At 36.0% G+C, this 18,839-nt stretch overlaps 1 protein-coding gene across 14 annotated transcripts in view; it reads right to left on the reverse strand.

Annotated features, from left to right (window-relative positions):
* Positions 1-18,839, reverse strand: part of LOC137251744 (CUGBP Elav-like family member 4) — a 922,306-nt gene that overhangs the window by 169,040 nt on the left and 734,427 nt on the right. For 13 of the 14 annotated variants that reach the window (XM_067786542.1, XM_067786541.1, XM_067786547.1 and 10 more), the window contains exon 6: positions 3,217-5,974. The exons of the other annotated variant lie outside the window; for it this stretch is intronic. In XM_067786542.1, coding sequence (XP_067642643.1) covers positions 5,882-5,974 — 93 coding nt within the window. In that variant the 3' untranslated portion in view covers positions 3,217-5,881. Of the gene's footprint in view, positions 1-3,216; positions 5,975-18,839 lie in introns of those variants that run through there. 14 annotated transcript variants of the gene reach the window in all.

Consider the following 18,839-nt stretch of genomic DNA (forward strand, 5'->3'; position numbering starts at 1 on the left):
ATGTACAAATCAGTGACCTTAACCTACAAAAGACAATATGAGCTACGGTAAATTCCACCAGATAATCTCCTTGTCATCCAAACGGAGGGCTGTTTTATTGCTGGCATTCTATTGTTTGTCGCGAAAATATTATATATATCATCTTAGATAGCAAGGCAATTCTTCGGTATCTAAAGTCAACGATGATAGCAACGAGCCTGCTTGAACATACGAGAGACCTGCTACTGTGTAAGTTGATATAGCGTTCCCTTATTTGTTATGGATGATCTATAATATGGATGGAGCATCTATAGTGTGACCATCCAACCACGTTAACATGTTCAACCCACAACCCAATAGCACCAATCATAGTAAGTTAGCAGGTATATAAACTCAAAAAAAGTAATTACCTACTAAGTGGTAAAATTATATTATCGACCCACGTTCTAGGCGTGAATATAGCTAGCCGCATAGAATGCATTTGAGCTGGTATTGCTACTTAACATGTCGGACCAACCGGTACGGGATTAAGAGGAAGATTAAGTTAGCTGCTCACAGATATCCACAAAATAAGCAATGCTATGTTTGCTGAAGTTAAAAAGGTGTCCAAAGTTGGACATAAACCAAAAGTAGGAAATACGTAGAAGCCTAGAAGGGCTAATCACCATGAAAAAGTTGTACACCTGTTATGAGGTATTTGTACTGAGCGCTGCATACTGGAATAAAAGCCTTCGAAATTGGGGCAGAACAGTAAACTTATTCAAGGAGTCAAGTGGGGCAACTCATAAAATCCTTCCAGCGCTAACAGTGCTTGTTTTTACTAACATCTGCATTGAGAGTAGTCTGCACGTCTCGCACCGTACCATGATATAACGAAATTATTCTCTGCAGCCTATTAAGGCTGAATTAAAGAAGCAAACGAATGTGTTGGGTTAAGTGAGCTTCGAAAGTATTTAGCCATAAGAGTAAGAATAAAAGGATAGGAATTTTGCAAGAGAGCTGGGTATTTTGGCATATTGAAAACGAAGCGAATCATAGATATAAAAGAGGGGAACACTAACGGCTTTGGCAAGGTAAACCTCCCCCAGCGGAGTAGGGGGTTGGGAACATACCCGCGGTAGGTATGCCTGTCGTAAGACGCGTCTAAGATACCAAGTTGATTCAAATTTGTGTAGTGCAACCCTCGCAAGCGCATTATATAGCTTTTCCAACGCAATTGTCAACCTCGCCTACCAGTGCGAATTTTTTTCATTAGCAGCCGAGGCTCTGGCGACCCCGAATCCCTGATCTATGGGGTGATAGGGCGGTATGACCTAGATGGTCTTTCGATTCAGGCACTTAAAAAAGTTCTCTGAAGAAAATAAATTGTGGAAGCCTTGAAGTGCGTGTACGCCAATGCTGAGCCAATCTTCAGACAAATGCTGGAGCAACGACTCGGCAAATACTTAAAAGAGCGACCAAAATACTGCCAATAACTCATAGAAGAGAAAACCAAAAAGGAAAGCAACTTCAAAAGAAGCAATAGAAACTATGGAAAGTGCGTTATTCCAAAGGGCTGCGAATCTGGCAAATGTCAAGCTCATATTCTCTGTAAGAAGCATCAATTATGAACATTTTTAAGGAAAATATTTTCAAAAGTTGTTTGTGGTATAAAAAAATCTGGCTTGTCCTTTGTCATTCCAAATACGAATGAATTTCATAAGTTTTGTGAAATAAATATAACTCTAAAAATATAACCTTTAAATAATTACACATACATATGTATATCTGAATTTTACTGACCAAACAGTATCAACACATTAAAGTAGTACTTTTTTACCAAAATGCTTATTCAAAACCAGTTGCTACTACATAATTAAACAAAATGAATTAATACATATTTACACCTTGAATATTTCTCGTGAGTTTCCCAAAAAAGTTGCAGTCATAAAGCTTCGCAAGAACATTAAGCAGAAACAAATGCGAGTACGAAAAACTTTTTGAATGACACATTCAATACATTAAAGTAATTGAAAGAAAAATATGCGCTATCATAGCACGACGTAACCCTTTTCTTGCAAAGCTTAGCTAGAGCATAAGGCTACACGTGTCGCATGGAACGCAAGTGCAAATTGCCAAAGTTGGGTTGGATATTTTTGCATAAGATGATAGCTACAATTTTAAAAATTTATGCCACTAAAATGAGAAATTCATACGATAGCTATGAATGGAGTAAATATAAAAATAAAGCGAAATATATTTTCATAAAAATAAAAATACTCTTCCATGTATTATTACTCAGTAGAAAGGCATAAATGCCAAAGAAAAATAGAAAAAAGAAAAATAAAAGTGTATAAATTTAAGGATAGCAGAAAATTGTGTAGCGATTTGGTCTGAGTGTACAAGGGTGGTTGATAATTAAAAAAAAGTTAAATTGTATTAGTCACATTGGTTGGAGTTCTTGCTGTCGTTTGGTGTGTGATTAGATTATACTGCACCCCGTAGTTATGCTTCTTAATAACTCATTTTTATACTCAGTTGAGCAGAGCTCACAGAGTATATAAAGTTTGATTGGATAACGGTTGGTTGTACAGGTATAAGGGAATCGAGATAGATATAGACTTCCATATATCAAAATCATCACGATCGAAAAAAAATTTTATTGAGCCATGCCCGTCCGTCCGTTAACACGATAACTTGAGTAAATTTTGAGGTATCTTGATGAAATTTGGTATGTAGATTCCTGAGCGCTCATCTCAGATCGCTATTTAAAACGAATGATATCGGACTATAACCACGCCCACTTCTTCGATATCGAAAATTTCGAAAAACACAAAAAGTGCAATAATTCATTACCACAGACAGATAAAGCGATGAAATTTGGTAAGTGAGTTGAACTTATGACGCAGAATAGAAAATTAGTAAAATTTTGGACAATGGGCGTGGCACCGCCCACTTTTGAAAGAAGGTAATTTAAAATTTTGCAAGCTGTAATTTGGCAGTCGTTGAAGAAATCATGTTGAAATTTGTCAGGAACGTTACCCATATTACTATATATACGCTTAATAAAAATTAGCAAAATCGGAGAAGGACCACGCCCACTTTAAAAAAATTTTTTTTTTAAAGTAAAATTTTAACAAAAAATTTAATATCTTTACAGTATATAAGTAAATTATGTCACCATTCAACCCAATAATGATATGGTGCAACAAAATACAAAAATAAAAGAAAAGTTCAAAATGGGCATGGCTCCGCCCTTTCTCATTTAATTAGTCTAGGATACTTTTAATGCCATAAGTCGAACAAAAATTTACCAATCCTTTTGAAATTTGGTAGGTGAATAGATTTTATGAGGTTAACTGTTTTCTGTGAAAATGGGCGAAATCGGTTGAAACCACGCCCAGTTTTTATACACAGTCGTCCGTCTGTCCTTCCGCATGGCCTTTAACATGATAACTAGAGCAAAAATCAACATATCTTTACTGAACTTAGTTCACGTACTTATCTGAACGCACTTTATCTTGGTATAAAAAATGAACGAAATCCGACTATGACCACGCCCACTTTTTCGATATCGAAAATTACGAAAAATGAAGCAACTGCCAAAATTCTATACCAAATACGAAAAAAGGGATGAAACATGGTAATTGGATTGGTTTATTGGCGCGAAATATAACTTTAGAAAAAACTTTGTAAAATGGTTGTGACACCTACCATATTAAGTAGAAGAAAATGAAAAAGTTCTGCAAGGCGAAATAAAAAACCCTTGAAATCTTAGCAGGTATTACATATATAAATAAATTAGCGGTATCCGACAGATGATGTTCTGGGTCCCCCTGGTCCACATTTTGGTCGATATTTGGAAAACGCCTTTACATATACAACTACCACCACTCCCTTTAAACTCTCATTAATACCTTTAATTTGATACCAATATCATACAAACACATTCTAGAGTCACCCCTGGTCCACCTTTATGGAGATATCTCGAAAAGGCGACCACCTATAGAACGAAGGCCCATTCACTTTTAAAAATACTCATTAACACCTTTCATTTTATACCCATATCGTACAAACAAAGTCTAGAGTCACCACTGGTCCACCTTTATGGAGATATCTCGAAAAGCGACCACCTATAGAACGGAGGCCCATTCACTTTTAAAAATACTCATTAACACCTTTCATTTTATACCCATATCATACAAACAAAGTCTAGGGTCACCCCTGGTCCACCTTTATGGAGATATCTCGAAACGGCGTCTACCTATGGAACTAAGGATTACTCCCTTTTAAAATTCTCATTAACACCTTTCGTTTGATACCCACATTGTACAAACGCATTCTAGAGTCACCCCTGGTCCACCTTTATGGCGATATCTCGAAAAGGCGACCACCTATGGAACTAAGGATCCCTCCCTTTTAAAATACTCATTAGCACCTTTCATTTGATACCCATATCGTACAAACAAATTCTAGAGTCAACCCTGATCCACCTTTATGGCGATATCCCTAAATGGCGTCCACCTATAGAACTATGGCCCACTCCCTCATAAAACACTCTTTAATGCCTTTCATTTGATACAATGTCATACAAACACATTCCAGGGTTACCCTCGGTTCATTTTCCTACATGGTTATTTTCCCTTATGTTGTCACCATAGCCCTTAACTGAGTATGTAATGTTCGGTTACACCCGAACTTAACCTTCTTTACTTGTTTCACAATATCTTTAACCATGATTCTATTACCAGAGTTTCGTTCTCTAATAATGACAGAACTTTGATACTCCCAATTTTAAAAATTAAAACGGGTTACGGTATTTTAAAATTGATAGTAATTTTGTAAATGTCGACAGGTTTTGGGGAAATTATTCCTTTTTATTGGCGTGTTTCAATAACTCGCTACAAAACGGATTGTGCTTAATAGTGGAGACACGAACCTCTGTGCTACGGTGCTATCAACATCAAATATCTAAGGGGATTGTAGATAATAAAACGGGACCATATTTGCGTGTTTTTAATTTTTTTTTTAAACTATATTAATATTATTTAATAAAATTTTTTAGAAGTTTAAAAAGTTATATTGCCTCGATCATTCTGTTAGAATTTCTATGAAGATGGGTGAATTTCAGAATTTTATTCAATAAAACACTATCAAAAAATTTGTTTTAAAAACTCCATAACTACTCATTAATTCAATACAGTTTGACATTAGAGAGACCGTTTATGAAAAACATTCTGAGAAAAAGCGTCCTTCAACCTATTTCTGATATGGGATGAATTGGGAAATTAAAAAAAAAATGTTAACAAAACTAAACAGGGCTGAATGTCTTAGAAATTTATATTCCGGCCTTGACAGAAGAGTTAACTTAAGTGCTATCTTGCTACACTCTTATTAATAAACTATTTATTTTCAAATTTCAAAAAGCTCGTTTCCGTTGAAGTAGTCATGTAATCGTTTCGGACAATCCGTTAATTTGGAATACTCAGAACACGTTCCTCCGATACTACTTCACGACTTCCGAGTGTTCCAAATGAGTACGAACATAATATTCCAAATATAAAAATGACTACATAAGTACCTAAATAAAGACGAATGTACAGAACATACGGAATGAATACCCTCAGAGGGTTAGGGGGGCTTAAAATAGGTATGCCGGAAGGTATGGCCGTCGTAGAGGCGACTGAAATACCCAATTTATTCAAGGGGTTGTGTAGCGCAACCCTTTCAAGAGGTTTCCAACGAAATATATAACTTTTCCAACCCAATTGTCAACCTCATCTAGTAAGTAAGTAAGTATGTTTGTGCCTAGACTGAGAAAATTAACCACGAATAGAACCACACCTACTTTTATATAAGGAAATATGACGTATGTCAACTAATATATATATTCTTTTGAAAGTGAATTATGTGAAGCCCGGTTTCACTCGTCCCGGATTTTCGCACTTACGTTAACTGTACTCATAACTTTATAACAACGATGATGGCTTGTTTGGTGTTTAAGTTTGATACTCACCTGAAATTAAAAGAGAGAAAATAAATTTTATTAGATATTTCAAATTATGTGTTTTGCATTTGTAATGTAATATGTATACTACAGAAAAATTTTAAAAATTGCCCAAAATTTAATTTAAACCGGTCCACTATTAGAACATCCTCTTCTGATGCACGAGCTGGATTTATCACTCTCTGCATCATTAAGAGTCGCCCTAGTAGTGGGTTCTTATTCACCAATTCAATTGTATTTTAGGAGAAATTTTAAGAAAACAAATGTAATATCTAAACAGTTGTGCATTGGACTCCAAAATTATTTTATTAAAACTGCAAAAATAAGCTGAGATACAAGACTAGAATACTGATAAGTTTATGCACATATATGTTTCCCCAAAACCATCACGAAATGATCCCGAAAATAAATGCCAAATTGTGATGAAATAGTTCCTAAAACAATCCTTAAGTATTCTTTAAACGATATTGTAATGGTCTCAAGAATAGTTGCGAAAAAGTTCAGAAATGACCTAAAAAGACTACCTTGACATTATTTTTTATACCAAAAGAGTAGACATAGAAACACTCAACGCTGAAGCTAGCAAAACTGGAATTCTAGAGTTATCTATAAAATAATCTAATATGGCCTCGGAATAGGGGCAATTTCACACCTGCACAATTTGGAATTTATCCCAATAAGATCCCGAAACAATAACGAAATAATACCGAATAAGTCCTGGAATGATTAATGTCGATTCCGTCCTTAATGTCGATTCCGAACGCCATCTGGGTCACATTACTTTTTGCTGAGAAACTTTTCACGAAAGTGATGTGATGACTTTCAAAACACTGCCGAGGAGGGAAGATGCTTAGAAAAGTGTTTTTGATGTACTTTGCTGCTTTTAATGGCGTTTAACTCAGAACCTTCTGCGTGATAAGCGAGCACACTACCACCAGATCATGGTAGTCCCCATGACAACTCCATGTTAAAAGAGCCAGTATTTGTTTGCCATAAAATCGGAACTTAGATGGGTAGTTAGTAGTAGATAAATGGCATAAACGCTTTTCTGATACTATTTTTCAAATCGAAACCGAAGCGTTTACGGTGTATGATCTGTGAAGTTCGCCGTCTGAAAAGACTGTATCTTATAATATGACTTAAATTATAGATATGGAATTTAAGGTCTTAATAAAGTAGATATGCTTGGCTATTATTGACCATGCTCGAAATATGGGGAAATAATTTGCTACTAAATTAAAAATAAAATTAAATTAAATGCTGTACTACTCAGGTTGATAACAGAGTGAAAGCGAGAAGCGTTGCTTTAATTTAAATATATAAATCTATAAAAATTATTTTTTATGGAAAATTTTAAAATATGTCAGAGTGCCAGAAATGCTAAAATTTGTACCAGCAGCCTTAGTTTGTTATTGCGTAGCACATTGCTGAAACGTAAAAAATACATTTTTGGACTATTTTTTTTTTAAAGCTCGAAAATTTATTGTTAAAATCATTGACCCATTAAGGCCCGCTCTTAGATATGTTCCATTAGTTAAATTTTTAGTTGCTGTAACATTAGAGACTGCCAAGCTACTCCTAACGTACATATATTTTTCGAGTGTTAAATTTCTAAATTTCACATATTTGGCGTAAAGTGAAACTGACTCATTACGTTTGAAATATTTTACAAATAAAATGCCAAAAATACGGATATGGGTCGGATATAGGTTAGGTTAGGATAGGTTCAAGTGGCTGCCGTCCACGTTGGAGCGGCACACTTGGGCCTGTATAGGCCCATTGTGAAACCACACGGATTTGTTCCTACTCTCCTAATCAAACCACTTCGTTGAGTTTATGAAGCTAACTAAGCATCGTGTATTGACCTCAGCTATATCAGTCAGATCTACGAGAAACATCTTGCTCATAAAACGTTGCCTTCTTCTACCGAGCACTGATCATTCACATAGTATACGCCTAACAGTTTCAGGTTCTTCTTCGTTGCCGCAGCTTCTACAATAATCATTAAATGGAGCGTCAATTCTTTCCGCATGCGGTCCAATACAAACATGACCCGTAAGAAGAAATATCCATCTTACGGAGGGTGAGAAGCTCTCGCGATCTCTTCTCATTCCATTCCGGCCATGTGTGTTTTGCCGTGTGGCATCTATTACGATGCTTCCACCTGGCTCCTGCTTCCATCAGTAGAAACTCCTTTATCTTGAGCTTGCAGGTGGAGAGCGGCATGCCGAACCTTTTCCAGGATAGCGAAAGTTTCTTGCTCATCCGCCATCTCATTACCTGGTATGCCCTTATGTCCCGGAACCCATACCAGATGCAGAGTAAACTGTTCAGCCGTCACGTTAAGTGATCTGCGACAGCCAACTACAGTTTCAGAATTAGCTGTGACAGAGTCAAGGGCTTTAAGTGCTGCTTGACTGTTTGAGAAAATATAAATATGCTTCTGAGAGACAAACCTTCTCCCTAAGGCAGTCCGCAGCGTCTTGTATGGTTCGGAGATGCAAGTGCAACTCATCAACAACTTAACCTGGCAAAATCTCTTTGAACAGCAATAATATCGTTCGCTGGGATCATATTTTATACAACGTTCATAGTCTGAGTCACACGGTCTTGCTAGTTTAAAATTTGAGTAATTACATATATGTGACCTGGAATCATGAAACGACCCTATTGTGCGAACACAAATTTTTGAGAAAAATGCGTTTAAAGTTTTTGTTTAGTTTGACTCTGTGTAGCGGCCGACCGTTGTGAACGAATTTTGTAATTAAAATTTAAGTAGCTTCCCGATAAGCTACAAGCTTGAAACTTGGAATATAGTTCAGAACCCGATGACAATGCCATAATAAGAAAAAAATCTTCGATAGGTGGCGCATGGATCGAAATATTTCAAAAAATCGTATTTATGGTCTGATTTGGCTTTAAATGCGATATGTGGGAGATAGAAAACTGCAGTTTGTTCCATTGGAAAGAGTGTCAAATTTGCTATAAGAATCACTCAAAAAGTGAAGAACGGTATTTTCGCACAATAGGGTCGTTTCATGATTCCAGGTCACATATGTTCATGTGTGTCTATGCATCTGTGTAAGCATATTTTAAAAATAGCTATTTTTAAGTGCTAAGCTTTCCAAAGTTTTTTAACTGTATCGCAGCGTTAGCCGCATTCGCGTTTTGCATATATTGAATTTTGCTGTATCACCCTAATACACCCTCTACAACAACACCCTTTTATATGCACAAAAATGAGTGACGAATAAAACAAACAATAACAATGAGATATGCGCATACATTAAATTACGTATACGCATCGGTGCACACGACTTTTGCGGCAACCAGTAGAAGGAAAAATAAATGATAAATAAAAGACAAGATATAAAATGAAAATTACAATCATAACAAAGCGCTAAGGTAAAGAAATTTTCTAGAAAAATAACAGTGTAGAAAAACAGCAACAAGAACAGCAACAAAGTAAGGTGAGAAACTGAGGGTGCGGGAGCAGAACACAGAAAATTACTTTGCACTTTGTTATGTCGCTGCCTAAAAAGCGCAGATACGAGTTGAGCAGCTGGAAAATTGAGAAATGCACCATGGTGTTGTTTACGCTACAGCTTACTAAAGGCGTGGCATGCACTTAAAAATTTCGCTGACTTTGTTGCTGTGCGCTTGAAATTAACGCGCGTCATCTCGTTTAAGTAAAGACTGGCATGCAATATTTAAAATTTTCAACTTTGCATAATATGATAGCTGAACGTAGTAAAAAAACAAGCCAGCAGGTGAAAATTTTAAAACATTATCATGTGCTAACCAACCAGCCAGTAAAACACCTTCGCATGGCCACCAAAGAAAGTTTTATGCACACAATGCCAAGGCGTCAAGAAATTTTTCGCAGCTCTGCGAAAACTTTACATGTTTTTCATATTTTGACATAAACGAGACAATGTGTACACATACATACAAATGACAGACCGCATGCGAAATAGACGTAAATATATGTAATACAAAAACAAAATACTTAATAGAAGTAAAGGATATCTGTAATATGTGCGCTGGGCGTAAGAATGTTGGCAGCTCCCAAGAAAATGTGGGCGCTGCAACGTATGGGAGAAAGAAGAAGAAAAAAAGTTCACTTAAAATATATATTATAGCAGCAGGTGAATAGAAGCGCAAAGTTATGCGTGCGACGCGACAGGTTGGACGCTAGAAAATGTAGGATATATTTCTGCATCGCATATCACTTCTTGACATGGAGAGTGAGAGAGGGAGAGAAAGAGGTAATGAAACGTGACGTAGTAGGCGAGCTGCCTGGCTGCTGCACTAACATACACATTGTGACTTAGGTTAGGGAATTATTTTGCAAAAGTGTCAGAATTTCACTACATTTCTCTACAGCTTTCAACTTGTTTTTTGCAGAGGCTGGCATGGTGTCAATTTCTAAAATTTTGCTTGACAACAACGCAGGTTGACGGAAAGCTGGTATTTATTTTGCGCATAAGGAATTTTTAAACTTTATTTGTGATAGTAGAGTATATGTGGCATGAATGTATGTGATATGACTTATGCAGTTGAAAGATAGGTGAAAATAATCCGAAGAAGCGCAGGGTAGCGGACAGGTGCGCACGAAAGACTAACCACGACAGACCTCAAGTTGTGGAATTTGTACTGGAGGGTGTCTATTGCTGCATTTCCTATGTGGAACAGGAAATTTGACATATGGAACCTATAATGGAACCCTCAACTGAAGTACACTGACACGAAAGGGAAAAATCAGCTGCTGATCAGCAAGAAAGTCGCTAGTGAAGGCAATTTAGTTGGACTGGTATATTGTATGCTTAGAAACATTGCTATCTGCGTCCACCTCTATATATATATATAAATGAATTGCTGCGCGTTAGTTTTGATAAAACTTCAAAACGGCTTGACCGATTAGTTTTAATTTGTCTCGTTCGTTATCATTCAAAATTTAGGAAGACTTTTTTTTTAAAAAGTGGGCAGCGCCACAATCCCAGGCACTATTAAATATGTCTCATCAAAAATCCGTGTCTGTTGGCACAAACTACTGATTTTTTTGTATGTGCACATTAAGTAGAATTAGCAAAAGCGTGCGGCGATGCGTCAGGCGAAGTTTAGGAGCTATGTGTACTGGGGGATTTTAATTTAAGTAATGTATCTCTCTTGAAAACAATCTCTATTTAAATCCTACTAATATTAACAGCTCTTATGAATCGTATCTTATTGATAATTTTAGAGGGGTTGGTTTATCTCAAATTAATAGTTTCAGTAATTCTTTATATCGCATCTTGATTTAATTTTTGTAACTAACAATATTAGTTTTGTTATTTTGGAACCTGCGTCTTCAATTTCGCCACCAAACTTGCATCACCTGCCCTTAAAGCTTGAAATTCAGTTCTTTGAGTATTTCTGTATTCCTACATCAAATATGAAAACATCGTTAAATTTTCGAAGATGTGATTTTAATTGTTTAAATTCTGCTTTACGTGAAGTTGATTGGGATGCTATGCTTGGCGAAAGTGAAGTTGGAAAGTCTTTCAATGTATTTAGAAATGAAATTCATAAGGTTTGCGAAAAAATCGTGCTGGTATATAAAAAGAAAATTTATAAATCTCCCTGGCACAATAGTGAGCTCAAACATCTAAAAAATTCGAGAAACAAGTTCTTTAAAAATATAAGTTTACTAATCAGCGTCGATTTTACGATTTATTTATTCTTTATAAGAAAAATTTTAACAAACTTAATAAGTCTGTATATGCTAAGTACGTCATAAATTTTGAGGTAAACATCAAGAGCAATCCGAAGAACTTTTGGAATTACATAAACTCCATGAAGAGCGTATCTAGCATACCGAAATCAGTATGCTACAATAATATTATTGCCAACTGTGTTAATGAGGCTGCTAATCTCTTTGCTGACTTCTTCTCGGCAAACTTTATCACAGAAAATGATTGAACTGTGGAAGATACAGATAACATATACAAGTTAATTAAGTCTCCCTCCGCTTATAATATTGGGTCACTTACTCTCACTGAGGCAGACATAGTTGAGGGGGTTATAAAACTTAAAAATTCCTCCAGAACTAATGTTGACAATCTTTCAGTTATTCTATTGAAAAATTGTCCTTCGCTAGTACGACCGTTAATGATTATATTCAATAAATTATTGGCATCGGGTATTTTTATTGATGACTGGAAACAAGCATCCGTCACTCCCATTTTTAAGACTGGCAACAAAAGTAACTGTTCTAATTACAGGCCTATTTCCAAATTGTCTACAACTTTGAAGCTTTTTGAATGTGTTGTTAATAATGACAAGCTTTAATTTAGTATTAAGCACCTGATTTGCGCCACTCAACATGGTTTTGTCCCGGCCAGATCCACATTAACGAACCTCGCTGTCTTTTCTGAGGATTGCTACGCGGCATTTAGGCGGGGTTTTCAGGTTGATACAATATACTTACACTTCTCCAAGGCATTCGATAAAATTTATCATAAAAATTTAATTGCGAAATTAGCATGCTATGGGTTCCCCTCTACGTTACTACAGTGGATTAAACCTCACCTGCATAACAGAAGTAATGTTGTAAATATTGACGGTGTTTATTCGAAACCATTTTGGGCCACCTCTGGAGTTCCCCAGGGCAGTATTCTGGGTTCTATACTATTTATCTTGTTCATTAACGACATTAGCTCTTGCTTCTCATCTACCAAATTTCGGCTTAATGCTGATGATCTCAAGATCTATTCTGAGATCAGTTGTTGCAATGATGTCGTTGTTCTTCAATCTGAGATTAATAAGCTTTATATCTGGTGTGTTAAGAACCGTCTTTTCCTTAATATAAGTAAGTGGCACACTGTGACGTATGGTAAACTGCTGAGGCCACTTCATACCTCCTATCATATTGCAGACACTTTTCTTCGAACGACTCTTGAAGTTAAAGACTTGGGGGTATACTTCGACTCAAAGTTTAATTTTAACACTCACGTCAGCTTCACAAGTTCTAAGGCCCTTTCAATGCTTGCTTTTGTCAGACGCCATTCCGCAAACTTCTCTGACCCCTACACACTCAAAGTTTTATATACGTCTTTGTGCGGTCCAAACTTTAGTATGCGGCTTTCATTTGGCGGCCTTACCAGGCAGTTCACATCAACCGCCTGGAGCGGATTCAAAAAATCTTTATGCGCTTCGCACTTACTTCATTACGGTTCTCTGAACCAATCCCGTAATATGAGTCTCGATGCCAACTAATATCCTTACTATCCCTAAACAATCGCAGAATTCTTTTGGCCTCGTTGTTCATTTTTGATCTTTTCATTGGCAAAATTGACTGCGCGTTGCTTCTTGAAAGACTATGCTTAAATACTCCCTGTAGAAACCTCCGCCACTTTGACATCTTTTTCATAGGGCTGAGTAGAACTGTTTATAACTCAAAAGCGCCTATTAACAGAGCCCTATCAAAAATTAACTGCTTCTCAAGTGTTTTGGATATTGATTTCTCCGACTCAAAATACGCTTTTCAACTTAAACTAAAAAATTACTTAATCTGTAGTAATATAAATTTTTTTGCTAATGTTTTCCATAGCTTAATATAAGCTGGTTTCTGTAATTTAGTCATAACTGTCTGTACTAAACATTTGTTACTAGACTAAATAAATAAATAAATTCGGTTGAGGAAGGGAGCGGTGGTCGGGATAGGAGTATGCGTGGGAATGGGACTGGTATTGGCAGTGGCAGTGGCAGCGGGACGGGGACTGAGACTAAGGCTGGAATTTTGAGTGGGAGTGAAAGTTGGAGTGGGACTGGGAGTGGGAATAAAACGAATGAGGGATGGACAAGAATAAGACGAAAACTGGTATTCAAGGGGTTGGTAAGCGCAATACAAAGCTTCTGCAACCCAATTGTCCCCCTCACCTACGCGAGGGGAATCCTTTTATAAATATAAGTGTTTTATATACATATTAAGCATGCGAGGTTCTGGCGACCACAAGTTTCTCATGGAACTAGAGGTGGGGAGGGTAGGATGGCTTAGAAGGTTGAAGATTTTGGGCAGTGTCTTTATCATTAATACAACAACAACAACAGCAACAACAACAACGAAAAATGGAAGATAAAAGAGAAGCGGGGCTCTTTTTTGAAGTATAGGTAAACCAATCTTCGGGCAGAACAAAGTCTGCCGGGGCTCTAGTATGAACAAAAATGATGTGAAGATCATTCCTTTAATTAAATTTTATATTGAGGGGATTTCGAATTTTTATTTTTGATCCTTGTCAGTCAAAATGGTTTTTCATTTTAAATTGATCCATTTTTAGAATAAGTAAGCGATTATTTTGGTTTTGAGAAGCTCTATAATTCCATCTAATATACTTTTTAGCACTGCTGTCATTTTTAGCACAGTCATTTCATAGTTTGGCAAACCGGGAAGCATACTTTAGGCGCCTAAAACTAGTTTAGCAGACCATACTATGTCATAAAGGCATTTGAGAAAATACAAAGCTTCTTCAGGCAAAATTTATGCGGGCTTAGAGGTAACTTTCCGAGGGTTAGCAGACGAATCTTTACCAGTACGGAATAATTGCGGACAATTTGAGAAGAGCTTCGTCGTATTCTTATGGGTAACAACTGTTACCGACAAGTCATTATTTAATTATCGGCTTATTATCGAAAACGACATTTTCGTCAAGTTATTGGCTTGTCATCCCTAAGACATCGGTTTCTTATCGGTTCCATATCGGCTTGTTAACGACGAGTTACTGATGTGTTATCGAATTTATACTAAAGCTTTATCGGTATATCTTTCATAACAAACCAATAACCAATCGATGCTACGCCGATAACAAAATGATGAGTCATATCAAACAACAGTAACACAACTTTAATTTTTCGATAACGCACTGATAACATAACGATATATTTTAGGTAACATATCGATAACTTTTCGGGAGCTAAATGATAACATTTCGATAATTTGCTAATAAATTTTTTCGGTTGAAAGTCGATCACTTTTTGATAGCAAAATAGATGACTTTTCAAATACAAATGGATGATTTTTCGATAAAAGAATCGGTAATAAACTTCTTGATGATAAAATATTCGCAGACCGATACAAAATCGACACCTCATCGCTAAATTTTATTATCTATAGCACGCCGATAAAAAGTAGACTTTTTTGTTACTACATATCGATAAATTTTCGATAAACAAAAGATAACTTTTCGATAATTTAGTTGTTAATTTTTTTCGATAGTGATTCGCTTTTTGAAAGCAAATGGATAACTTTTTTAAATGAAATCGGTAAATTTAGGATAGAAATTCGATAGTTTTATGTTCGATACAAATTTTTTCGATAACGAATTGATACTTTTTGAAAACAAATCTATAAAGTGGATTAAAGACCGATATCTCATAGTTAGCTTTTGTTATCCACATCAAATTTTTAACACTTCGATAACAAATCGATAACTCTTCCATACCTCTTCAATAACAAGCCGATAGCTCGTCGAAACGAAATAGATAACACGCTCGTATCTCCTTTGATAACAGATCGATAGCTCATTAATAACTACACGTTATTTCGATAAAAAACTGATAACTCGACGGTTTTCAGTTTTTCTCCGGTTTTTCCACGGTTTTAACTTATAATCTTTCTTTCCCTTTCGCCTAATTCTCTTTTTTGTTTTCTTTGTCAAAAATGTGCGTAGATTATTATCTTCGCTATAAAAATGTATATATTTTACATCCTCTTTTTTGAAGAAGTTTGACTACGCCCATGGCACCTGTACAAAAACCAAAAATAAACAAATAAAGCAAGTGAGCCTGCTAGTTTCATTGTAAAAGGAACAAAGTCGAAGGTACACTAAAACACTATAAAAGGCGACCAAAACTGAAGCGCAAGCCTAATTGTGGGCGCCAACGAAGGCTTGACTGACACGAAGGAAACTATAAAAATACTTTGTAAATATCCTCTTGTTTGAAGCAAATTTCTTGGCATAAGACGCAAAATATTCAACGTGTAATATGTGCAGGTAAACTAAAGATATCAGAAGAAGAAAAAATTCTAGATATGTGTATTAAAGCAACAACAGCGAAAAAATTTCATGATATATGATACGTTGGCTATCAACAAAAAAAAAAAAAAAGGAATTACGAAACTACGCATTATACATATGAAAGACACCTCGTAAGAAGGTCTGCTAAAAGACATACGCTTGCAATTGTGAACGTGGACAGTTGAATGGTTGAGCGAACAACACACGCTTCTATCTGTACATTTGTGGGGGCGGGCAAGCGCATGAAGAAGCAGGTTAACATTGGTTACTCATCTTTCTTGCTGCTGCCATCATCTACTGCCAGTTACATTTTCACATTCGTTTGTCGCATAGCTTGAAAAAGACAGTTAGTTGCGCGCTGATAAACGCAGACAATTGCATGTCACATATTTGACAGCAGGCATGACGGACGTTCGCTTATTTTGTTTTTGTGTTCATGTATGCATATAAATATTTATTTGCTTCGTTGCTTTTTGAATATTTCTTTATTTACGAAAAAATACAACTTCTTTATTAAACAAAGTACATATAAAATGTGTGTAATACTTACTTTGATGTGCTTTACGAGAGCTTTAGGTGCCACGTGGCGTGTGAGCAACATATTCTAGGAATTTTGTTTCTTTGATTTTTTTTTTTTATTATTTACACAGGCATTCAAATAATAAACAAAAATAATACATAGTATGAAAATGTTTGAACGTTTGAACACTCTTCATTTAAATTTTTAGATCATTAAATTCTAGTAAATATAGGTATAAAAGTCAACATTGACTTTGCGCGTTAAAAAAAAAAATCAGTTAAGGAATATTTTGCATTTTCAATAATAAAAAAATAGATAAGGTTAAAGTGACTGGGCACACCTAGGCCAGTAATATTAGGTCTGTTGTGATACCAAGAAATTACCTTTCCTTTTCGAACCTTACTTTCCAGTAAGTATTGCCGCAAGTGTAGAAAACTTATCCCTATTTAGAGCATAAACGTGGCCAGCTTTCCTTCGATGTCCGACGACTTTCGTCTGCTTGACGGTGTATGTGCCCCTTTTGGTCAGGTAGATCCTGCCTCGTACCCTGCCTAGTGAGTTCATTTGTAATGCAGCTTCTCTCCATGTCCCCGTAGCCCGTGACCCATGTGAGCTGTTGTGCCATATCTGGAAGAGATTGCCGGCTATCTGTCACTGAAAATTAAGATTTCGATGCCGATATTATGTGTCCCTATTCTAACTGCGACTTACATGATGACTGTTATTTTTACTTGGAGACACTAGATGAGTCGGGCAGCATGAAAGAGAGTTGTTGAAACCTACCTGATTTACGAATAAATCAAAACCATATTTCCTTTGAATTAAAGACCTCAGTTGCTCCTCTTCCCAGCTGTTAGCTCAAAGTCATCATTTGAGTGTCCAGTCGTTTCATATCCTTCATATTTGTTATCATTTAATTCTAACTACAGTCAGATATTGAAAGGTAATCTGTCAGAAGTCTCATCTGCTCAATGAGAGCGGTCACTTAGCCAGATCTTTTGAAACTTGTGATATTATGAACTTAGTCCCTTGATATTTGCCAATCTGATCGACTGAGCGAAATACTCGGAAACCTTCTGGGTTTTGACCCCTGAATGCACCAGTTGTCTATAAGGCCGGCTTGCAGGAAGTGTGAACACTTTCCTATCTCTGTTATATACAACATTGTTCGAAGCCTTGAAGATAGCGAATGCTACAGCTTGGAAAACGGAAAAGAATGTGAATGTGAATGTCCATGTAGTTGTTGTAGCGATAAAGACTGGTGGGTTTGGGGAGTTCTAACGATGTTGATAGTTCTTTGCCTGATAAAGATCTGGTAAGTTCCAGTAACAAGCACCATTGAGGTATCGGGAATGACTTTATCATATTGAGCAATCTAGGCCATTCCGCCACTGGTCCTTTAGGAAATTGGGGCTGCCATAGCTGCGGTTGCTAAAAAAACACAATTTTCCAGGGGTGGTGGGCGCTGTTGACAATTGGATTGGATAAGCTATGAACAGCACCTTAAATTTTTTTAAAGGTTTGTGAAGAAATGAAGACTGTAATTATATGTAAAGTTGTGAGACAGAAACTTCTCAGATGTTGGAGAATAATTTTCAATTATTTTTGCGACGTTTGTACCCAGTTGTCAACGTCGCCTACTCGTGACGGATTCTGTAACAAATATGAATGTAAACGTAGAGATTTTCAGTAGGGGAGCAAATGAGCTCAGAAAATATGACGTTGTCATATGACGTTTTTCTGGTTGATTTTCCTACTGATATTTTGACCAACTCTCCTAAGTGGAAGCTCATTCAAATACTATTTTAAATTCATGAAATATTCGCAATCGCATTTCCACTTTAAATTTAATAAAATAAAATTTAAATTTTTTCAAAAAAATATTTCAACTATTTTAGCAAACATTCAATTTCCTTTATAATATTAATTTTTTTGTACAGAATATTCTATTTGCAACACATTTTCCTACCACAAATTGTTTCCGCTGAAATGTCAACAGCAGAGAGTTTTCATTGTTGTTGTAAGCATGATTTCATCACTAAGTTTTACGTAAACAAAAACAAAAACACAAAGTAAAAACAAAATATTTTAAAAAGCAACGAAATATTTTCTAAATAAAAAAATATCACACAAATTTACTATTTTTTTGCAGAGTTGAGACTTTAGCAAAAAGCACGCAAATTAATGGCAGAAAAGCTGTTAAAAATACAAAAACTTGCATAAATACAACAACCAGGAGCTGTAAGTGTGTGTAAAATGTAAAAAAATACAAAAAATTACTCATATTGGGTTTGAAGGT

This window comes from Eurosta solidaginis, chromosome 5 (assembly GCF_040869045.1).
Source record: "Eurosta solidaginis isolate ZX-2024a chromosome 5, ASM4086904v1, whole genome shotgun sequence".
In the NCBI taxonomy this organism is placed as follows: domain Eukaryota; kingdom Metazoa; phylum Arthropoda; class Insecta; order Diptera; family Tephritidae; genus Eurosta; species Eurosta solidaginis.